Genomic DNA, 24256 nt, shown 5'->3' with positions numbered 1-24256 from the left:
ATAAATTGCATTAATACGCATAAAACATGGTAATTTTTGAAACTATTTTTGTATGTAAAACACCCTAAGTTAAGTCCCTGTGTCTTTTATTCACTTATGGCCCTGTTTACTAAGGCGCATTAGCATTTTTAACGTGCCTACATTTAGCTCACGTGCTAACCGTGTAGGCGCCTATAGGGATTTGTAGGCATGTACATGGTTAACACGCGTTAAAAACGTTAGCGTGCCTATAATGCTGCTTAGTAAACAGGGCCCTTAGTGGCTCTTTCTTTTAGATTCTTTTATATTGTTTGAATATTCTTTCTGAAAATGGGTATCCAAAACTGAACCTCAAAGATTTCAAGTGTGGTCTGACAAATACCTTATACATCCTTATTCACTGCTTCATCCCATGCAGGCTAAATTTGGCAATTGTGACCATTACCTCAATTTGGTAATTGTGACCATTACCTCTTTTCATTCGTTTCCCATGCTTACAAAGATCTATCACATTTTCTCACAAATGCAACCAGACCTGTCCAGACCAGATCAAAATATTAAAGGTTTACGTTATTGCTGCCCCAACACATGTTCATGAAAAATACATTGCTATATGACAGCTTCCATCTGACTGATCTATAGCTTCAAAGAGGAACTGGGTTTATCCTGAAAGAGATTTTGTTTCACCTCCATAATACACAAAAGCGAATGCTACATACCTGTAGAAGGTATTCTCCGAGGACAGCAGGCTGATTGTTCTCACTGATGGGTGACGTCCACGGCAGCCCCTCCAATCGGAAACTTCACTAGCAAAGTCCTTTGCTAGCCCTCGCGCGCCCGCGCGCACCGCGCATGCGCGGCCGTCTTCCCGCCCGAAACCGGCTCGAGCCGGCCAGTCCAGTATGTAGCAAGACAATACACTTCAAGGGAAGACACAACTCCAAAGGGGAGGCGGGCGGGTTTGTGAGAACAATCAGCCTGCTGTCCTCGGAGAATACCTTCTACAGGTATGTAGCATTCGCTTTCTCCGAGGACAAGCAGGCTGCTTGTTCTCACTGATGGGGTATCCCTAGCCCCCAGGCTCACTCAAAACAACAACATTGGTCAATTGGGCCTCGCAACGGCGAGGACATAACCGAGATTGACCTAAAAAATTTACCAACTAACTGAGAGTGTAGCCTGGAACAGAACAAACAGGGCCCTCGGGGGGTGGAGTTGGATCCTAAAGCCCAAACAGGTTCTGAAGAACTGACTGCCCGAACCGACTGTCACGTCGGGTATCCTGCTGCAGGCAGTAATGAGATGTGAATGTGTGGACAGATGACCACGTCGCAGCTTTGCAAATTTCCTCCATGGTGGCTGACTTCAAGTGGGCTACCGACGCTGCCATGGCTCTAACATTATGAGCCGTGACATGACCCTCAAGAGCCAGCCCAGCCTGGGCGTAAGTGAAGGAAATGCAATCTGCTAGCCAATTGGATATGGTGCGTTTCCCTACAGCCACTCCCCTCTTGTTGGGATCAAAAGAAACAAACAATTGGGCGGACTGTCTGTGGGGCTGTGTCCGCTCCAGATAGAAGGCCAATGCTCTCTTGCAGTCCAATGTGTGCAGCTGACGTTCAGCAGGGCAGGAATGAGGACGGGGAAAGAATGTTGGCAAGACAATTGACTGGTTCAGATGGAACTCCGACACAACCTTTGGCAGAAACTTAGGGTGAGTGCGGAGGACTACTCTGTTGTGATGAAATTTGGTGTAAGGGGCCTGGGCTACCAGGGCCTGAAGCTCACTGACTCTACGAGCCGAGGTAACTGCCACCAAGAAAATGACCTTCCAGGTCAAGTACTTCGGATGGCAGGAATTCAGTGGCTCGAAAGGAGGTTTCATCAGCTGGGTGAGAACGACATTGAGATCCCATGACACTGTAGGAGGCTTGACAGGGGGCTTTGACAAAAGCAAACCTCTCATGAAGCGAACAACTAAAGGCTGTCCTGAGATCGGCTTACCTTCCACTTGGTAATGGTATGCACTGATTGCACTAAGGTGAACCCTTACGGAGTTGGTCTTCAGACCAGACTCAGACAAGTGGAGAAGGTATTCAAGCAGGGTCTGTGTAGGACAAGAGCGAGGATCTAGGGTCTTGCTGTCACACCAGACGGCAAACCTCCTCCAATGAAAGAAGTAACTTCTCTTAGTGGAGTCTTTCCTGGAAGCAAGCAAGATGCGGGAGACACCCTCTGGCAGACCCAAAGAGGCAAAGTCTACGCCCTCAACATCCAGGCCGTGAGAGCCAGGGACTGGAGGTTGGGATGCAGAAGAGCCCCTTCGTCCTGCGTGATGAGGGTCGGAAAACACTCCAATCTCCACGGTTCTTCGGAGGATAACTCCAGAAGAAGAGGGAACCAGATCTGACGCGGCCAAAAGGGAGCAATCAGAATCATGGTGCCTCGGTCTTGCTTGAGTTTCAACAAAGTCTTCCCCACCAGAGGAATGGGAGGATAAGCATACAGCAGACCTTCCCCCCAATCCAGGAGGAAGGCATCCGACGCCAGTCTGCCGTGGGCCTGAAGCCTGGAACAGAACTGAGGGACCTTGTGGTTCACTTGAGATGCGAAGAGATCCACCAGGGGGGTGCCCCACGCCTGGAAGATCTGTCGCACCACACGGGAATTGAGCGACCACTCGTGAGGTTGCATAATCCTGCTCAACCTGTCGGCCAGACTGTTGTTTACGCCTGCCAGATATGTGGCTTGGAGCACCATGCCTTGACGGCGAGCCCAGAGCCACATGCTGACGGCTTCCTGACACAGGGGGCGAGATCCGGTGCCCCCCTGCTTGTTGACATAGTACATGGCAACCTGATTGTCTGTCTGAATTTGGATAATTTGGTGGGACAGCCGATCTCTGAAAGCCTTCAGAGCGTTCCAGATCGCTCGCAACTCCAGAAGATTGATCTGTAGATCGCTTTCTTGGAGGGACCACCTTCCTTGGGTGTGAAGCCCATCGACATGAGCTCCCCATCCCAGGAGAGACGCATCCGTGGTCAGCACTTTTTGAGGCTGAGGAATTTGGAAGGGACGTCCCAGAGTCAAATTGGAGCAAATCGTCCACCAATACAGGGATTCGAGAAAACTCGTGGACAGGTGGATCACGTCCTCTAGACCCCCGGCGGCCTGATACCACTGGGAGGCTAGGGTCCATTGAGCAGATCTCATGTGAAGGCGGGCCATGGGAGTCACATGAACTGTGGAAGCCATGTGGCCCAGCAATCTCAACATCTGCCGAGCTGTGATCTGCTGGGACGCTCGCACCCGCGAGACGAGGGACAACAAGTTGTTGGCCCTCGCCTCTGGGAGATAGGCGCGAGCCGTCCGAGAATCCAGCAGGGCTCCGATGAATTCGAGTTTCTGCACTGGGAGAAGATGGGACTTTGGGTAATTTATCACAAACCCCAGTAGCTCCAGGAGGCGAATAGTCATCTGCATGGACTGCAGGGCTCCTGCCTCGGATGTGTTCTTCACCAGCCAATCGTCGAGATATGGGAACACGTGCACCCCCAGCCTGCGAAGCGCCGCTGCTACCACAGCTAGGCACTTTGTGAACACCCTGGGCGCAGAGGCGAGCCCAAAGGGTAGCACACAGTACTGGAAGTGGCGTGCGCCCAGCTGAAATCGCAGATACTGTCTGTGAGCTGGCAGTATCGGGATGTGTGTGTAGGCATCCTTCAAGTCCAGAGAGCATAGCCAATCGTTTTGCTGAATCATGGGGAGAAGGGTGCCCAGGGAAAGCATCCTGAACTTTTCTTTTACGAGATATTTGTTCAGGGCCCTTAGGTCTAGGATGGGACGCATCCCCCCTGTTTTCTTTTCCACAAGGAAGTACCTGGAATAGAACCCCAGCCCTTCTTGCCCGGATGGCACGGGCTCGACCGCATTGGCGCTGAGAAGGGCGGAGAGTTCCTCTGCAAGTACCTGCTTGTGCTGGAAGCTGTAGGACTGAGCTCCCGGTGGACAATTTGGAGGTTGTGAGGCCAAATTGAGGGTGTATCCTTGCCGGACTATTTGGAGAACCCACTGATCGGAGGTTATGAGAGGCCACCTTTGGTGAAAAGCTTTCAACCTCCCTCCGACAGGCAGGTCGCCCGGCACTGACACTTGGATGTCGGCTATGCTCTGCTGGAGCCAGTCAAAAGCTCGCCCCTTGCTTTTGCTGGGGAGCCGCGGGGCCTTGCTGATTCGCACGCTGCTGACGAGAGCGAGCGCGCTGGGGCTTAGCCTGGGCCGCAGGCTGTCGGGAAGGAGGATTGTACCTACGCTTGCCAGAAGTATAGGGAACAGTCTTCCTTCCCCCGAAAAATCGTCTACCTGTAGAGGTAGAAGCTGAAGGCTGCCGGCGGGCGAACTTGTCGAATGCGGTGTCCCGCTGGTGGAGAGACTCTACCACCTGCTCGACTTTTTCGCCAAAAATGTTATCCGCACGGCAAGGCGAGTCCGCAATCCGCTGCTGGATTCTATTCTCCAGGTCGGCGGCACGCAGCCATGAGAGCCTGCGCATCACCACACCTTGAGCAGCGGCCCTGGACGCAACATCAAAAGTGTCATAAACTCCTCTGGCCAGGAATTTTCTGCACGCCTTCAGCTGCCTGACCACCTCCTGAAAAGGCTTGGCTTGCTCAGGGGGAAGAGCATCAACCAAGCCCGCCAACTGCCGCACATTATTCCGCATGTGTATGCTCGTGTAGAGCTGGTAAGACTGGATCTTGGACACGAGCATAGAGGAATGGTAGGCCTTCCTCCCAAAGGAGTCTAAGGTTCTAGCGTCCTTGCCCGGGGGCGCCGAAGCATGTTCCCTAGAACTCTTAGCCTTCTTTAGGGCCAAATCCACAACTCCAGAGTCATGAGGCAACTGAGTGCGCATCAGCTCTGGGTCCCCATGGATCCGGTACTGGGACTCGATCTTCTTGGGAATGTGGGGATTAGTTAATGGCTTGGTCCAGTTCGCAAGCAATGTCTTCTTCAGGACATGGTGCAAGGGAACAGTGGACGCTTCCTTAGGTGGAGAAGGATAGTCCAGGAGCTCAAACATTTCAGCCCTGGGCTCGTCCTCCACAACCACCGGGAAGGGGATGGCCGTAGACATCTCCCGGACAAAGGAGGCAAAAGACAGACTCTCGGGAGGAGAAAGCTGTCTCTCAGGAGAGGGAGTGGGATCAGACGGAAGACCCTCAGACTCCTCGTCAGAGAAATATCTGGGATCTTCCTCTTCCTCCCACGAGGCCTCACCCTCGGTGTCAGACACAAGTTCACGGACCTGTGTCTGCAACCTCGCCCTGCTCGACTCCGTGGAACCCCGTCCACGATGGGGGCGTCGAGAGGTAGACTCCCTCGCCCGCATCGGCGAAGCTCCCTCCGCCGACGTAGTCGGGGAGCCTTCCTGGGAGGTGGCCGCGGTCGGTAACCTGGGCGATGGGCCAGCCGGCGCCACGCTCGACGGTACCGGTGGCGCAAGCACCGCCGGTACCGGAGGGGTAGGGCGCAACAGCTCTCCCAGAATCTCTGGGAGAACGGCCCGGAGGCTCTCGTTTAGAGCGGCTGCAGAGAAAGGCTGAGAGGTCGATGCAGGCGTCGACGTCAGTACCTGTTCCGGGCGTGGAGGCTGTTCCGGGCTGTCCAGAGCGGAGCGCATCGACACCTCCTGAACAGAGGGTGAGCGGTCCTCTCGGTGCCGATGCCTGCTGGGTGCCGAATCCCTCGGCGACCCAGAGCTCTCGGTGCCGACACGGGGAGGAGACCGGTGTCGATGCTTCTTCGATTTCTTCCGAAGCATGTCACCGGAGCTCCCCGGCACCGACGAGGAGGACGTCGAATCCATCCGTCGCTTCCTCGGGGCCGAGACTGAAGAAGGTCGATCTCGGGGGGGCTGTACCGCAGGAGCCCTCAGGGTAGGCGGAGACCCACCCGAGGGCTCACCGCCACCAGCAGGGGAATGGACAGCCCTCACCTGCACTCCACCCGATGCACCACCGTCCGACGACATCAGCAGACGAGGTCCTGGTACCACCGACGTCGATGCAGCTATCCGATGTCTCGGCGCCGATGCAGAGGCCCGATGCCTCGATGCACTCGATGCAGGGGCGGCCGAGGAAGAAGGTCTGGACGCTGACGACGTCGATGCACTCGAAGATCCCGGTGCCGATGCCGACGAAGAGCCCGAGAACAACACGTTCCACTGGGCTAGTCTCGCTACCTGAGTCCGCCTTTGAAGCAGGGAACACAGACTGCAGTTCTGAGGGCGGTGCTCGGCCCCCAGACACTGAAGACACGACGAGTGTCGATCAGTGAGCGAGATAACCCGGGCGCACTGGGTGCACTTCTTGAAGCCGCTGGAAGGCTTCGATGTCATGGGCGGAAAAATCACGCCGGCGAAATCAAAAGCCGAAATGGCGAAATTTGAAGCACCAAATTTAGAGGGAGAAAAAATCTCGACCGAGGCCGAAAAGAGGCCTACCCCGACGACGAAAGAAAACTTACCGGGGCAAAAAAGCTGGAAGTACGGGGAGGATTTACACGAAACCCGGCGGGGGGTTTCCGGAGCACTTCCCGACTAGGACAAAGCTTTCCCGAAGGAAAAAAACACGTTCAAAACAAATTGGACGCGCGAGGTCGACTTTCCGGGGCTCGACACGGCGAAAACACGACCGTACCGAGTGCGGACAAAAGAAGACTGGACTGGCCGGCTCGAGCCGGTTTCGGGCGGGAAGACGGCCGCGCATGCGCGGTGCGCGCGGGCGCGCGAGGGCTAGCAAAGGACTTTGCTAGTGAAGTTTCCGATTGGAGGGGCTGCCGTGGACGTCACCCATCAGTGAGAACAAGCAGCCTGCTTGTCCTCGGAGAAAATGATTTAATAGCTAAAGAATAAAAGACAAGAAGGAAGGCAAAGTACCAGACTTACCCCATAGGCTCGGCTGTAACTCTCTCCTGCCATAGCAGTAAGCTCAGCATCTAGTAGATCTCTGGCTTTGTCAATGCACTTAAACAAAAATGACAATATTCTGATGAGTGTTGTATATCACTATCCAATCCAAGTTTTATTTTTATTTACTACCCTGACCTTTGAAAGACAGAGAGGCATATTTTCAAAACACTTAGCCTTCCAAAGTTCCATAGAAACCTATGGAACTTTGGAAGGCTAAGTGCTTTGAAAATATGCCTCAGAGGTTTAATTCACCATATATACCCGATACCCATCCCTGTGCCATACTCCATCTATAGCCTCACTCTGCTGCCCAAGTATATATATTCCAACCATTCTGCCAGGGGCAAATAAAAATACTGTTTTGGTTGGAGGGGCCAATCTCTTATCATGCCCCCAAGATCCCTAGCTGCTGATGCTGTCTTAGGCAAAATACTGGTTGGGCCATGGCTCCAATGGTCCACGCTATTCCTCTGCCATTGCATCTGCTTATATACACCAAAGCTAACAACAGCTTATTTCATGTAGCCTTCTTGTAAATAACAGCTTACCTATTGAGTGGAGTGGAGGAGTAGCCTAGTGGTTAGTGCAGCAGACTCTGATCCTGGGGAATTGGGTTCAACTCCCACTGCAGCTCCCTGTGACTCTGGGCCAGTCACTTAACCCTCCATTGCCCCAGGTACAAATAAGTACCTGTATATACTATGTAAACTGCTTTGAATGTAGTTACAAAAACCACAGAAAGGCGGTATATCAAGTCCCATTCCCTTTTATATTGTGCATTTTACAAATGTACTTTATACACTTTTTGGGGGGGTAAAAGTGCAGCAAATACAGGTTTTTGGTGCAATAATACTCACGCACAACTCTATGAACATCTTCTTCCTCGTGGGAACACACTTTTATTTGCACTTGCACTACAGTATGCAGCCCGCAAATAAATAAAAGTGCCCATGAATAGCGAGAATGGGTTATACTTTATTTTCCGTGAATAAGTGAATCCATGAATACCGAACACAGGGATAGCGAGTACGGACTGTAAATCTATGCACAAGAAGGCAAGTCTCTTTCAAATAAAAGGAAGATCTGGAATAAAGGGACATAGGATGAGGTGAAAGGGGACAGACTCAGGAGTAACCTGAGGAAACACTTTTTCACAAAAAGGGTGGTGAATTTAAGGAACGGGCTCCCAGTGGAGGTGGTGCAGACGAAGACTGTATCTGGATCCAAGAAAGCTTGGAATAAGTACATAGGATCTCTATGGGAGAGGAAGAGATAGAAGATAGCATGCACGTACCTGTTGAGCCAGTGAAAAGAGATCTTGATGCAGTGCTAGTACTGCCCTGTAAAATGCTCCATCGTGGGTATCCCTTGGGATCATGCAGGTATACTCCTCCATGCTGTCCCACTGACCTGGGGAAGAAGTCCATTAATGTACACTGCATGATACGAGTGACAAATTCCAGGACACATTATGTAAAGCATTGCATCTGAGAATTCCACACAAACTGTCTTCAAACTCCCACAGGTCTAGATTCTAAAGGAATAATTCTCAAACTGGGTCCCATGAGCTCTTTTCAGGGGTTCCGCAAGAGAGGGAGTCTGCAGCATGCTTCAGCCGCCAACATCAGCATTTCCGCACATGCTCAGTTCAGCAGCATAAGCACATATTAGCAAAATTCGCCCATTCCTCTCTGAACAGACCACCCGAACCCTCGTCCACTCGCTCGTTACCTCTCGTCTTGACTATTGCAACCTTCTCCTCGCTGGCCTTCCGCTTAGCCACCTATCCCCCCTTCAATCTGTCCAAAATTCCGCCGCACGTCTTATCTACCGCGTGAACCAATACTCTCATATCACCCCTCTCCTCAAGTCGCTTCAGTGGCTCCCGATCCGCTACCGTATACAGTTCAAGCTTCTCCTATTGACCTTCAAGTGCACTCAATCTGCAGCCCCCCATTACCTCTCTGCCCTCCTCTCCCCATATGTTCCCACCCGTAACCTCCGCTCTCAGGACAAATCACTCCTTTCTGTACCCTTCTCCACCACTGCTAACTCCAGACTCCGCCCCTTCTGCCTCGCATCACCTTATGCCTGGAACAGACTTCCTGAGCCCATACGCCCTCCCTGCCCATTTTCAAGTCCTTACTCAAGGCCCATCTCTTCTCCCTTGCTTTTGGTGCCTAACCACCTTCCCATTCCTGATACCTACACTGACTACATAGTTTTTACCTTTAGATTGTAAGCTCTCTTGAGCAGGGACTGTCCTTCCCCATGTTTAAACTTGTACAGTGCTGCGTAACCCTGGCAGCGCTATAGAAATGCTAAGTAGTAGTAGTAGAGCTGGGACAGCGGCTTAAGTATGCAGCCAACTTTCTTGCTGCTCAGGCAGCACAGTCATGGACTTCTCTGGCTAAACAAAAGCAAAGGTAAGCCCCTCCAAAGAAGCATGAGGCAGTTGGGGGGAGGGAAAGATGCTGGATCAAGAGTGCGGGGGGGGGGGGGGGGGGGGGAGTCAGAGAGAAAGAAAGATGCTAAATTAATGTCTTTCTAAAAGGAGTTTTCTAGTAACAGGTTTGTGATCCTTGAATTGCTTGTGCCCCCATCCTGCACTGTCTGTTACAGAAAGTTCCCATAAAGCCATACATTACCTAAACCCCAAGCTGCTGCAGCAGCCATGCGAGCCATCTTGGCTTGCGTCTCTTCATTGACTTGAGTCCACTTTTCACAGCACTGTTGGTGAAGCTGCCCCCTGGAAAGGAGAAGATGAAAATTTAGGATTGTATTTGAACAGCCTTTCTGTTTCAGTTGCAGTGTGAGCTCTGCTACATTAATGTAATGGTGTAATCTCCAAATGTTCAATTTGTTTGTTCAATCAAGTAAGTCACCATAATCATAACAAAAGATTTTGGGTCAGATAAACCATTCAAATACACAATGAAAACATACAAGTAAGACATATACCAAATAAACAATGCAATTGAAAAAATAAAAAGTTTATCAACTCTCAAACATCAATATGCAATCCGTAGGCCACTCATCAACATACAATGCCAGGAACAGATCAAGAAAAGTCCCTATGAAATAACCAGGCCTCCTTTCTAACCCCTAAATAATCCCCATCAATCTAATCAACCTGGATACCGAGCTCTGCAATATGGGATCAGAATAAGAAAATTCTCTTTTCCTGGTATGCATGTCTAACACATGATACTGCTGACAAAGAGAAAAGAAAATTCTGCAAATAGCATCAAACAGAAAATGGCTTTTTCAGATATTGTGGGCAAAAAGCACATTAGAGGCTGACCAAGACTGAGCCTGCACCCGAATTTTCATAAAGAACACCGTGGTGCACCCCCTCACACCAACTCCCCAAATAGGAGCAGCTTACCTCCAAGATCCAGCCCACCTCCCCTCCAAGCCCAAACAAAGACACATCTGGGCTTACTTTAAAAACATTGGTGGTGCAGTGGGGTCAGAACGATCCACACTCATCCCTACCAGAACTGTATGTAATATGGCTGCTGGGACTTCAAGCAGCTTGCGGATTACTCCTGACCCCACTGCACCACAAATGCTTTTAAGATAAGCCTTGGGGGTGGGGGGTGTCTGACCCCACAGCTAGTGGGAGGATCTGGGGGGGGGCTTGGATGGCAGATGCTCGGGAGATATGGGAGGGGGGGGGAGCAGATGGTTGCACCAGTTTTAGTTTCAGTTGAAAATACACTTACTTTTGTCCGAAACTGAAACCAAAACTCGGAGGCCCTCTACAGCACATATGGTCTTATGAATTACTGTCTCCACAGTACAGCAAATGCCATTATCCTATACTCTCTCCAGAGAACAGGAAGTTACCCCATGCTTCCTGTGAAACCTACAGGGTTGTGATACTATTTCTTGAACTAATTAAAAAAAAAAAAAAAGAGACATTGCTCTACATACGTTTGTAGACCGCAAGGTGCCGAAATGGGGCTGAAACAGCAGATAGGAGCAGAAATACACTTACACGCCCAGTTATAGGATTACGCTTAAGTGTATCCGCGTTCAACCACAAAGGGGGCATGGGTGAGTTGGGAGTACTCTGGAAAATTGTTTGCAGTATTATAGAATACTACAAATGCATGCCCCTGAACCTGTGAGCCCCCAGAGCTCCCTTCTAGTAAGTCACATCTGAAGGTCTCTTCTTCAGATGTGACTTACTAGAAGGGAGCTCTGGGGGCTCACAGGTTCAGGGGCATGCATCTGTAGTATTCTATAATACTGCAAACAATTTTCCAGAGTACTCCCAACTCACCCATGCCCCCTTTGTGGTTGAACGCGGATACACTTAAGCGTAATCCTATAACTGGGCGTGTAAGTGTATTTCTGCTCCTATCTGCTGTTTCAGCCCCATTTCGGCACCTTGCATCTGCCGGAACACATTTCCACACCGAAATTTGGGAGCGGAATTAGCACCTAAATTTAAGTGCCATTTATAGAATTCCTCCCAAAGTGCACACCTAATTACTTGCAACCTGTGTATGGGCATTTCCGGGGGTGTAGTTTCAGCACAGTCGCGGTACATTCGCAATGTATGCATTTACTTTGTAAAATATATGCATTTACATCTTCTTTGAAGGCCTGGTTCTGTAATAGCACCCTCAGCTCTAATTTTCTGTACAGACTCAGTACATAACACTGAGTTGAGGTCAGAAGGACAAGCAGTTTTTGTTTAATCCATTTTAATTTATGGAACACTTAGAAGCCCCCAGGGCTTCCACCATTTTTGCAGATAGATTTGCAGCAAGTGAAGCACACTGAAAATTGGCAGGAATCACTGCACTGAGTCTCAGGGTTTCAACTCATGTACTGTGTGGAAGGATTATCCTTGCAAAATGACAAAATATCACTGTCTCTGAAAGTCTCCAAATGAAGACAGACATGGATCTGTCAACACAAAGAACAGAGGCAACAAGAGTTACACAGCTTGTATTGTGCCAGTCAGAGCACACTTTGGAGGTAATTTTAGAAGACAGCAGTTAACTAAAGTATCTTTTAAGACACCTAGGTTAAGGTTATCTTTTAAAGACAGGTAGGCAGACATGGGCGTTTACACCAAATGGAGTAAATGTCCTTGACAATATTTTAAAGTACCCATGTAAATACTAGTAATTTATAATTTATGCATGTGCTTGCAAACTCTACCCAAACCCCAGCCCCCTCTGCATGCCCACTGGCAAAGTATCAATTGTCATCAAAAGCACATACTTTAGCATTGATCAGCATTTTATGAGAGGTTATTTGCACACACATGCAATGCCTAAAATACTACCAGAGTCAAGGTATATACCCCCTTATAAAACTACCCTCAATAAGTCAAACTAGGTGTCTGAAAGCCTGGATTAATCAGATGGAATGCATGGCAGTGAGCACGGTGACCTCAGAAATCCAACCCAACCAGCTCTCCTGAATTTTCCCACAGGGTCCATGCATGGAACTTTGGCTGTAATTTGACAGCAACCTGGATGGCAAGCTTCCTGCAAGAGAAAAACTGTACTGGCCACTAGATCTCAGAAACCGAAGAAAATTAAGAATTCATTTTATTTCCCTCTATGCATCAGACATCAGATACTGAGCAACTATAGTTAAGATGAAAAATTCCTGGAATACTCAATAGCTTCAGGTAATATGGGAGGAAGGGAGGAAGCCAGTACAAAAAAAAAAAAAAAAAGACAAATTCCCCATGGATAGGCACAGAACTCTTGTAGTACTATCGGTCCTGGAAAAAACAGAATCTCTGTACGGATCCGCTTAAATAGCCAATAAAATGCATGCTTTAATACACGAGGCTTTGGAGACTACTGAGATCCTTTCTTGAGATTGTTAGGTGCTTTTTTTGCTGATTTCATTTGATGTCAAACAAATGCACAGAGACACTTCAACCTGAAAAGATTTTAACCTAGGCTATGAGAGACAACTTTACAGAGAGGGTAGACCCTCGCCGTTACCTGCAGGACACACCTGCAGATCTAGGGAACATATGCTTTATACTGATTGACAACTTATATTTTTAGTATATTGATATATAATATTTACTACTAGACCATGTCTGTAAACCACTCTGATTATTTCATATCAGAAAGGCAATACATTTGCCCCTATTACCGACCGGAGGGTCTCCATGTGAAAAGAAGCCACACGCAATGCTCTATTCACCTGCTTGAAATAAAAAAATCAGATACCAGGAAGCTTCCTTCTTGGGCACCACAAAATAAATGGAATACCTCCCAGAACCTCTCTGGCACGGAGGAACTGGAACCAGCACCGAAAGTGCCAACAGCCGCTCCAAGGTCTGACGGACGGCCTGTGCCTTGACAGAAGACATGAGGAAAGCATCTGGAAGAGGGCGACGAAACTCCAGTGCATAACCGCTCTTGATTATATCAAGGACCCACTGATATGACATTACGTGGATCTACCTCTGGTAAAACAAATGCAACTGATCAGGTCAGGCACAGACCCTTATACAGGTGTCACTAGTCAGTAGTTCTCAGTCTTCCCTCTGTTGGTAGAAGTGCATACTACCCACTCGTCGTGAATGGTCTGCAGCAGATGATAAGGAATACTAAAGTTCCAAGTTTCAATACTAACCCAGAGCAAATTCCTAAGACTATTACTATTAACAAAGTTGAATACAAGTTTTCTTTGGTTGTTAGGATCTTGGGAGCTCAAATAGACAGTTCCATCTCTATGGAAGCGAAAGTCAATACACTAGTTAAAAAATGTTTCTTCTTAATGGGAAAACTGTGTACTATTCAAAAAACATTTTTAGGTCAACCGATATGATCACTTAGTGCATGTATTACTACTGTCTATCCCTTGATTATTGCAACTCAGTTTATCTGGGTTCCAAGAAGAGGCTATTGAAGAGGCTTCAAACTGTGCAAAATAAGGCAATTCGACCAATCTTTGGGCTATTTAAATTTGAGAGTGTTTCCCCATTTTACATTAAACTTCACTGGTTACCAATTGAAACTAGAGTGCTTTTTAAATTTGCTTGTTTTCTTTTTAAAATATTACAAGGCTCAGTTCCTAGCTATTTGCTCACCCACTTTTGCTTTGCAGCCCCTTTTAGAACTAAGGGATGTGATAGTGCTAATTTTTTCACCTTTCCTTCTGCTAAGGTTAAAAGGAGATTAATGCTCTTTCAAAAATCTTTAGCTGTTCAAGCTGCTAGATTGTGAAAGGATATTGCTGGAATGCATATCTTCTATTTAGAAAGAAGATCAACACTTTCTTATTTAAGAAATATGTATTATAAGCAGGCTGTATTAATTTTTAAGTGATTTATGTAATTCCCAGTTTTGTTCTGGTGTCTTTTTATGTCTGTAACCTGCTTAGAACTAAAAGATGGTAGCGGGATATGTCCAGATGTAATGTAATGTAATAGTGTAAATAAATTTGTCAAGCCACGCACCCCATTACATATCAAGCCTGCCTGAAGGTCTGTGTAGCACTGTTGTATTCTATGAGTTACCAGAGCATAAGAAATAACATGACGGAGGAGAACCTCTTCACTGGGCAGTGCCTGAACCCCACAAAAATAATGTCAGACAATGCTATAAATTATATGATTATTGAAGAGGCTTGATTAAACCATCTTGGACAAATATAAGTCCCCATTCCAATCCTGTTCATTTACAACTGTGTCAACCTCTGACTCAAACAGTCCAGAAACCCTTTCCTATTGTATGGCATCAAACAGACTTTCAATCTCTTACAGACTGTTCTTGATCTGGAAACAAAACCTAGCAAAAGATGCACGGAATGAACAGACCAGGATCAGGAAGTGTGGTCCTAACTGTGGTATTTACTGATGTGCTCACTGATATCCTCCCTTTTAACATCCCCCAGCTGACCATCTTACCACTCGCCCAGGGCTTCCAGACAACGCATGCGTCCCAGCATCAGCTCAGAGTCATCTTTGTTGGCATCCATCTTCTTGTCATAGGCCACGAGTGCATCTTCCCACTCGTGTAACTTCTCATACCAGGTAGCCTGGATCTCCTGCAGCACAGGAAAGAGACATTGATACAAGGTTTCAAGTTTATTAAAATTTGATATACTGACTTAAAAAGATGGCCAACTGCATTTTCTTAAAATAAAAAGTTTGAAGAGAGAGGACATGCAATATACTGTGTCCTTGAGAGCAGAAGCTGGCATTGCATCATGTGGACTCCTTAATAGTTACTGGATAAGTACTTCTCTGTCACTGATTTGTCATCCTTTACAAATGATAACATGTTCCTTTCCACTGGTTTGTCTCCAAGGTGAAATTGAATGACTCATACATCACATCTGCATCTCACTATAGTTAATGGTTCTTTCCTGCATCTCACTAGTACTGGGTGTTTCTTTTTCATGCCCTAATGCTAAATTTGTTGGTTTATTTTTTTCATACCTGCCTTTACAATTTGGATTACAGTTACTGAAATTTTGATGTTTCATCATCAGATTTCTTTTTAAACAATCAACCTCTTTGATTGGACCTCTGCAGAACTAACTCGTCCTTTGACAGCTTCTATGCTGTTCATTGCTAGAAAAACAAAACACAAAACAGTCTGAAAGTTTGTTACTGTCTAATTTTAAAAGGATTGTGCATTCTTCCTAGTACCTTTTCTTGCTGGTACAACTGACCACAGCCACTGTATAATCCAATTCTTACAATGGAATCTGCACTTTGAAATGCATTTCTATGTGTATATTGCGCCTTCGACATGGTCAACCATGAAATACTATTACAGATACCAGATTACTTCGGAGTAGGAGGCACAGTTCCCAAATGGTTCAAAGGATTCCTGATCACGATCATACCAAGTCACAATCAATGCGGACACATCATCCCCATGGACACCTGAATGCGGAGTTCCCCAGGGATCCCCCCTTTTGCCAACTCTCTTCAACCTAATGATGATACCACTGGCCAAACTCCTAGCCAATCAAAACCTCAATCCCTTTATATATGCAGACGATGTCACGATCTACATCCCATTCAAGCAGGATCTAAACGAAATTACCAACGAGATCAATCAAAGCCTCCAAACCATGCACTCCTGGGCTAATGTGTTCAAATTGAAACTCAACGCAGAGAAAACACAATGTCTTGTACTAACCTAACACAACAAAAATACCTACTGTTCTCTTCCCGTCGCGCAAAACCTAAAAATTCTTGGAGTGACCATCGACCAAAACCTCACACTTGATACTCATGTGAAGAATACAACGAAGAGAATGTTCCACTCAATGTGGAAACTCAAAAGAGTAAAACCTTTCTTCCCGAGACATATCTTCCGCACCTTGGTACAGTCAATGGTAATAAGTCACCTGGACTACTGTAATGCACTATATGCCGGCTGCAAAGAACAATCTATCAAAAAACTCCAAACAGCCCAGAATACAGCCACCAGACTCATATTTGGAAAAAATAAATATGAAAGTGCTAAACCCTTAAGAGAGAAACTCCATTGGCTCCCACTCAAAGAACGTGTTGAGTTCAAGATCTGCACGATAGTACACAAAATCATACACGCAGACGCCCCAATCTACATGCTAAACCTTGTGGACTTGCCTCCCAGAAACGCTGTAAGATCATCCCGCAAATATCTCAATCTACACTTCCCCAGCTGAAATACAAACAGACACAGGCAACCTCCTTCTCCTACTTAAGCACGCAGTTGTGGAATGATCTACCCACAGACCTGAAAGCTACTGACGAATTGACTAGCTTCCGCAAATCTCTGAAAACTCATCTCTTCCAAAAGGCCTACAAGAAAAATACATAGCCTACAAACGACTTCAACAAATCACACAATTACCACAGCTCACCTCTAACCTACCTAACACTTCCCGTCTATCCTCCCCTACCCAATCTTCAAATAGCAAGAATTGTACTTGTCATCATGAAATCACTATGCTTATCTTCTCTTACTAGCATTCAAACTATAAGAAATGTACCTATTAACATGAAATGATGATGTCATAACCACACTCTGTAAGCCACTTTGAGCCTACAAATAGGTGGGAAAAGGTGGGATACAAATGCAATAAATAAATAAATAAATAAATTGCTCAACATGCTTGTTTGTCACACTTCTACAGTTCATGCAAAAATGTTCAACTTAAAACTGTTTGTGATTTCTTTCTTTTACCTATTTGGCTGGTTATACTTTCCATGGCATCCATGGTCTGTGATGCTGCTTCCGCTGATATGGATATAAGAACATAAGAATAGCCATACTACGTCAGACCAATGGTCCACCTAGCCCAGTATCCTGATTCCAGCAGTGGCCAATCCAGGTCATAATTACCTGGTAGAAACCCAAACAGCAGCAACATTCCATACTCCCAAACCCAGGGCAAGCAGTGGCTTCCCCCATGTCTACCTCAATGGCAGACTAAGGACTATTTCTCCAGGAACTTGTCTAAACCTTTTTTAAACCCAGATATGTCAACCGCCGTTACCACATCCTCCGGCAGCATGTTCCAGAGCTTAACAATTCTTTGCAAAAAAATATATTTCCTCCTATTTGTTTTTAAATTATTTCTATGTAATTTCATTGAGCATCCCCTAGTCTTTGTACTTTTTGAGCGTGAAAAATCAATTCACTTCCACCCGTTCTACACCACTCAGGATTTTACAGACCTCAATCATATTCCCCCTCAGCCATCTCTTTCCCAAGAGCCCTAACCTCTTTAGCCTTTCCTCATACGGGAGGAGTTAAATCCCCTTTACCATTTTGGTCACTCTTTTTTTAACCTTTTCTAATTCCGCTATATCTTTTTGAGGTAAGGCAACCAGAGTTGAACGTAATACTCAAGGTGAGGTCGCACCATGGAGCGATACAGAGGCATTATAATATTTTTGTTCTTATTTTACATCCCTTTCCTAATAATTCCTAGCATCCTGATGGCTTTTTTAGCCACTGCCGCACACTGGGCAGAAGATTTTGGTGTATTGTCTATAATGACACCTAGATCTTTTTCTTGAGTGCTGACTCCTAAGGTGGACCCCAGCATCAGGTAACTATGATTTGCATTTGTCCACATTAAATTTCATCTGCCACTTGGATGCCCAGTCTTCCAGTTTCCTAAGGTCTTCATGTAATTTTTCACAATCCGCATGCGTTTTTACAACTTTGAATAGTTTTGTGTCACCTGCAAATTTAATCACTCGTGGTTCCATTTTCCAGATCATTTATAAATATGTTAAATAGCACCGGAGCCAATACAGATCCCTGCGGCACGCCACTATTCACCTCCTCCATTGAGAAAAATGGCCATTTAACTCTGCCCTCTGTTTTCTGTCTAATAACCAATTCCTAATCCATAGGAGGACATTGCCTACTATCCCATGACTTTTTAATTTTCTCAGGAGTCTCTCATGAGGAACTTTGTCTAAAGCTTTCTAAAAATCTAGATATGCTACATCAAACGGCTCACCTTTATCCACATGTTTATTTACGCCTTCAAAGAAATAAAGGTAATCAATAGAAATAAAACATGGAAAAGAAAATAAGATGATACCTTTGTTATTGGACATAACTTAATACATTTCTTGATTAGCTTTCGAAGGTTGCCCTTCTTCGTCAGATCGGAAATAAGCAAATGTTGGTGGATGATAGTATATATAAGTGAAACATCAAAGCATTTCAGTGACAGTCTAACAGGATGGGGGTAGATAGGTGAGAGACCGGGAGATATGCATGGGAACATCAAAGCATTTCAGTGACAGTCTAACAGGATGGGGGTGGATAGGTGAGATATGCATGGAGACAGGAGGGTGACAAACAGAGCAGTACATTTCACAGGACCCCACAGTCATTCACAAAGGAAAAATATTCAACATAAAGGAATCCTTTACATGCTCATCTTCCAATGTGGTATATATCATTCAGTGTAAAAAATGTGACGAAGGATGCTATATTGGAGAAACAAGCCAGATGCTAAAGACATAGACATCACATGAAAAATGCCAGTGCCAGCCAGGATGCCATGCCTGTGGGCAGCACTTTACAAAACCCGAACACTGTACCAGTGATTTCATAGTAAGAATCCTGAAAGGTAACTTTAAAACAATGCAGGAATGTAAGACCTTTGAAGTCAGAATGATTAAATATTTTGACACCCACCAGACAGGACTTAACAAAGATCTGGGTTTTCTAGCCCATTATAAACCATAAAGTTGTACTGCTCTGTTTGTCACCCTCCTGTCTCCATGGATATCTCATCCATCCACCCCCATCCTGTTAGACTGTCACCGAAATGCTTTGATGTTGTGGTCACAGTGTAAGAAGGACCCGCATGTTCAAACACCTGAAAAAGCTAAGTAATATCTGGTGTGGATTCAAATGCACTAAGAGACTCCGTAAAAATTAGAAACTGAAAATAAATACATCCACAGAGGTTTTCTGGCCGATGATGAAGAAGCCCAGCCCCTGAAGCTTTAGTAAATGCTGGGGGCTTCTCGAGGCCTTTCCTCTGTAAAAAGTTCTATTTCAGTGATTGTTTTGTCAGTCAGACAATTTGATGCTATTTCTTGTGACATCTCCATATTTTCTAGATAGATATACAATTCACTTATATATACTGTCATCTACCAACATTTGCTTATTTCCGATCTGACGAAGAAGGGCAACCTTCGAAAGCTAATCAAGAAATGTATTAAGCTATGTCCAATAAAAAAGGTATCATCTTATTTTTTTTCCATGTTTTATTTTGTTTTATTTCTTTTTTTTTATTTTTATAATTCTTTTTATTAACTTTTTTCTTTACATACATCCCAATATAGCTAAACACATTTATCACAAAGCTTTCTCATATATGTTTTGTTTTATTTCTATTGATTACCTGGCGTGGAGGAGTAGCCTAGTGGTTAGTGCAGCGGCCTTTGATCCTGGGGAACTGGGTTCAATTCCCACTGCAGCTCCTTGTGACTGTGGGCCAGTCACTTAACCCTCCATTGCCCCAGGTACAAAATATGTACCTGTATATATATATATTTTTTAAATTTTAGTTACATTTGTACCCCGCGCTTTCCCACTCATAGCAGGCTCAATGCGGCTTACATGGGGCAATGGAGGGTTAAGTGACTTGCCCAGAGTCACAAGGAGCTGCCTGTGCCTGAAGTGGGAATCGAACTCAGTTCCTCAGTTCCCCAGGACCAAAGTCCACCACCCTAACCACTAGGCCACTCCTCCACCGCTTTGAATATAGTTGCAAAATACCACAGAAAGGCAGTATATGAAGTCCCATAAAAGTGGACTAACACGGCTACCACACCTCTCTACTAAAGAAATAAAGCAAATTGGTAAGGCAAGACTTCCCTTGGCTGAACCCATGCTGACTCTGTCCCATTGTCTATGTGTCCCGTAATTTTATTCTTTATAATAGTTTCCACTATTTTCCCCATCCTGCTTTGGAGGATATCCATGGCCTGCAGTGCTGATGGCAGGGCAAAACTGAAAGGCATGCTTGTCCTGTTTAGGCAGCCTCCATGAGATATGGTGTTGCTTACAGGGAAAACCTAGAAGCAACACTAAATCAGGCTCTGGCTGTGGGTGTAGTCAGGGTACACCAGGCACCAAGCCCCGGGTCTAGGTAAGGGAGGGGCACACCATGGTACCAGTCTTGTGAACATCGGGACACACCAGGGTACCACTAACCTTATAACATCTGTATTTTAAAAAAATGTATTTCACCTCCAGGGAGTAAAAAAATGTTTTACAATTTAGGACTCTTTGCTAGATCACAATTATTTCTATATGCATCTCATTAGCAGGCATTTCCATGCACATTATGCTAAGATTAGCACAGTGCTTTACTTCCTGCTTAGCACAGATTTTCTGTATACTCAAACCCTTGCTGCACTGGAAGTTATATCAGTGCACAAAAAAAAAAATCTGTATTAAAGCCCTAGTAAAATTAGTATGCTAAGGACCGCATACTCTGCTATTTTGGCCCCATAGCTGCTGTTCTATTCATAAAAATAAGCTTGAGATAGCTAAGAACTTAGGGCTCCTTTTACAAAGTGATGCTACTGATTAGCATAAGCTAAATGCAAAGAAGCGCATGGGGACTAAATGGGCTTCTTCGCATTCAGCATGCTGTGAAATTGGTAGCACCACTTTGTAAAAGGAGCCAAGTAGTGTTTTCTTGCCACTTTATAGACAGGAGATCAGACAGTTTTGCTTCCTTATGGCAGAGGCCAAACACAGTACACCATCACAAAACCTGCCTTTGATAGGTTATATGAAAAAGTCAGTCACCAGCCTGGCTTCAGTTAAATTAGATGTAGCTTGTTCAAATTCCGGCTTAACTACCCGGAAATGCTATAGCTAAATGATTCACCTATCACATAAACTCACCAGTTCTCCAAAGTGTTTCATGGCATATTCCAGAACCCCTGCTGCTGCCTCCGGCTGCTGGAGCTTATTGTTAATGCTAAGAGAGAAAGAAAAGAAATAGCAAAATTATTCAATCACTACCTCTCTAATTGGCATACAAACAGAATAACATATTATTATTATTTACTGCATTTGTATCCCACATTCCCCCACCTATTTGCAGGCTCAATGACATATGACACCAAACCCTTACATCTCCTAGGGCCTGTATACCATCTTTGAAGTGAATCCACCTCCAAGCTTGTATTTATTAAAAAGCTTGGGGGGGGGGGGGGGGTTTAAGGAACAGCACTCAAAATAGAGAAGTTAGAAATTCAAAAACTAACAAACAGAAATTATCAGTAGTATAACAAAAGAAAATATGCTTAGCCTTGGAGAGGGTCTGAATTCTAGCAGGTACCAAAACTACATTTAGCACTAAATGGCTTGAAAGAAATTAAAAAATAATAGTAATATTCAACCTTTACCAAAACCTCAGAAACCTGAAACAGTCAAATATTGTTTACCAAGGATCCAGAATAAATGTCTAAACTGTTTAACAAATATAGGGGCCCTTTTACTAAGCTGCACTAAAAAGTGGCCAGCGCTATCCCCATGTGCCGAGGCCACTTTTAGTGTGGCGGTAAAATGACCCTATTTTCTCAATTAATGGTTCATGCTAATTTCCCCATTAGCGCGTGGCCATTAGCACATGAGAACTTGCCAACACCTATTTTCTAGGCAGTTAAGGGCTCACACGCTAATCAGTTAGCGTGCTGCAATGTAGCTGTACTAACCAATTAGCACAGTACATACCTAAACTATTTTTTAGTAAGTGGAAAGTGCGTGCAGATCCTGAAGCTACTGTTGGACACACTGACAAAGGCTAGCTGTTTTAAGCACATAACATGGTTTTGCATTCTATGGTTTTGACAAATGGTTGAAGAATAACATTTAAGATTCTCATTTTGGTGTGTAAAGCCTTGAGTAATGAGGCTCCAGTAGTTTTTGTCATGCTACTAAAGCTTTATCAGCCATCCTGGGCACTTAGGTCAGCAATAGAGACTAACCAAATTTCAGTTTTGGTTTTGGCATCAAAACTGGCCTGAAATCTGAGTTTGAGTTTGGCTGAAACCAAAACTCCCCCACATCCACTCCCTCCACTGCTGCACACAGCCTCCCTTTCCCCCTCCGGGACTCACCCATCAGCCAGCAACCCTCCCCTGGGGCCTACCTCAGGCGCCCTGGTGGTCTAGTGGCTAACCAGAGCAAGAGTGATTCATAGTCACTCTCACTTTTGCCATCTCTGCTGCCAGAACGGCCACCAGGACCTTCAGTGGTAGTCTCACGAGACTGCCGCTGAAGGTCTTGGTAGCCAACTTGAGATTGGAGCCAGTATAGGCAGGGGTAATTTACAGCTGCTCCTGCCTATACCGTCTCCAGTTCCAAGATGGCTGCCGAGACTTTCCTTAGAGTACCACTGAATCTACCTCCTCTCACCCTCATTCAATGAGCCCTCATATCAGAGTCTCCTTTCCATTGTGATCTTCATAATCAGAGGCACTTTATCTGTCCAAGCTTATCCCATTTGTTTAATGCTTTTTAGTTAAAACAAATGACACTGTATCACCTCACAGTAAAATAACTCTTTAGCGTTTACCTGAAAATAATTTATTCAGTTGAGAAAAGAAACCCTCATCTCATTTCCTTAGCTTAGTACACAGCTTCCTGGGACAGTCCTACAGAAGAGTATCTCCCTCACAATTCACTAATCACCATAGAGTCAAGAAGGATAGCATCCCCCTCCCAAAGCATCAAACCCTAACAGTGTCCTTTCAAACAGAATTCTTCTCCAGAGCTCCAATTCCCATGCTGTCCTACAGAATAGCACCCCATCTCCTGAACTGTTGTTTATGCTAGCATATAGATGAGGTGAAGAATGAAGATCTAAGAACTGTTTGTGAAGATTTAGATTGATTCAGTGAGTTATTTTATGATGTTATAATGTTATGTCTGGTTTGTTTTTATATTATGTATGTAAATTTGTAATCTGCTGCGAACTATGGATTAAGCGGAATATATGGACTTTTTAATAAATAAATAAAACTCTAACCCACAAAGTGTTAATTGTTCCCCGTTCTCTCAGACCACATACTATCTCTCAGACACACTGCACAATTGACACCATCACCAGTCAAAGATATGGTCACATGAGAGAAATGTGCCAATCAATGGCACTACGTTAGCCTTCTATAATTCTACCTGATAAGAGACTCAAGAATGGCAGGGGTAGGGCCCTTCTGGAACTCGAGCTCCTTGTAGTGTAGAGCCTTGGCATATGCTCGGCATTTAGCAGCTCTCTCTCCAAGTAGCACAACGCCATTATCATCCCTCAGTGGAAGAGGGCCCTGTTCAAAAGCACAGACAGCATTCATACAGACCTCATAATTGCACTCTGCAACTCTCCCCAATTATCTATCTTCCACTGGAAAAGGTGAATGTGTGAATATCATTTACCTTGTCACTGTGTTCCATGAACTCAGCCAGATTCAGCAACGTCTGTGTTACTTCAGCAATGTCCTGGGAAGTCAGAGCTTGCTCAATACTCCGGATCAGTTCATCTTGCTGATCTTCATTCAGCTCTGACCAGCAGGAAAGGAAGGCTGCATTAAAGAGATCTCTGTGGACCCAAGACAGAAAAAAATAAAATAAATAAAAACTGCCCCTGTTGATCTTCATTGACTTCTGATAAGCAGAAAAGAAAGACTATAACAGAGATCAGCAAGGACCTGAGAGGCAGAGAGAACAAAATGGTTTGCAAGTCATATACAGTATGTTCCTAGAGTACAGCAGTGCATCCAAGTACACTGATGGGTCATATGACAGA

At 45.4% G+C, this 24256-nt stretch overlaps 1 protein-coding gene across 1 annotated transcript in view; it reads right to left on the bottom strand.

Annotated features, from left to right (window-relative positions):
• The window catches only part of MTOR (mechanistic target of rapamycin kinase), a 181479-nt gene that overhangs the window by 86797 nt on the left and 70426 nt on the right, over positions 1-24256 (bottom strand). The window contains 7 exon segments of the mRNA XM_030185556.1: positions 6929-7006; positions 8247-8362; positions 9601-9701; positions 14856-14995; positions 21352-21427; positions 23632-23777; positions 23887-24049. Of these exon segments, the coding sequence (XP_030041416.1) occupies positions 6929-7006; positions 8247-8362; positions 9601-9701; positions 14856-14995; positions 21352-21427; positions 23632-23777; positions 23887-24049 (820 nt within the window).

This window comes from Microcaecilia unicolor, chromosome 13 (assembly GCF_901765095.1).
Source record: "Microcaecilia unicolor chromosome 13, aMicUni1.1, whole genome shotgun sequence".
In the NCBI taxonomy this organism is placed as follows: domain Eukaryota; kingdom Metazoa; phylum Chordata; class Amphibia; order Gymnophiona; family Siphonopidae; genus Microcaecilia; species Microcaecilia unicolor.
Note: the sequence above shows the minus strand (reverse complement) of the source record. Positions and strands in the feature narration are given on the sequence as shown.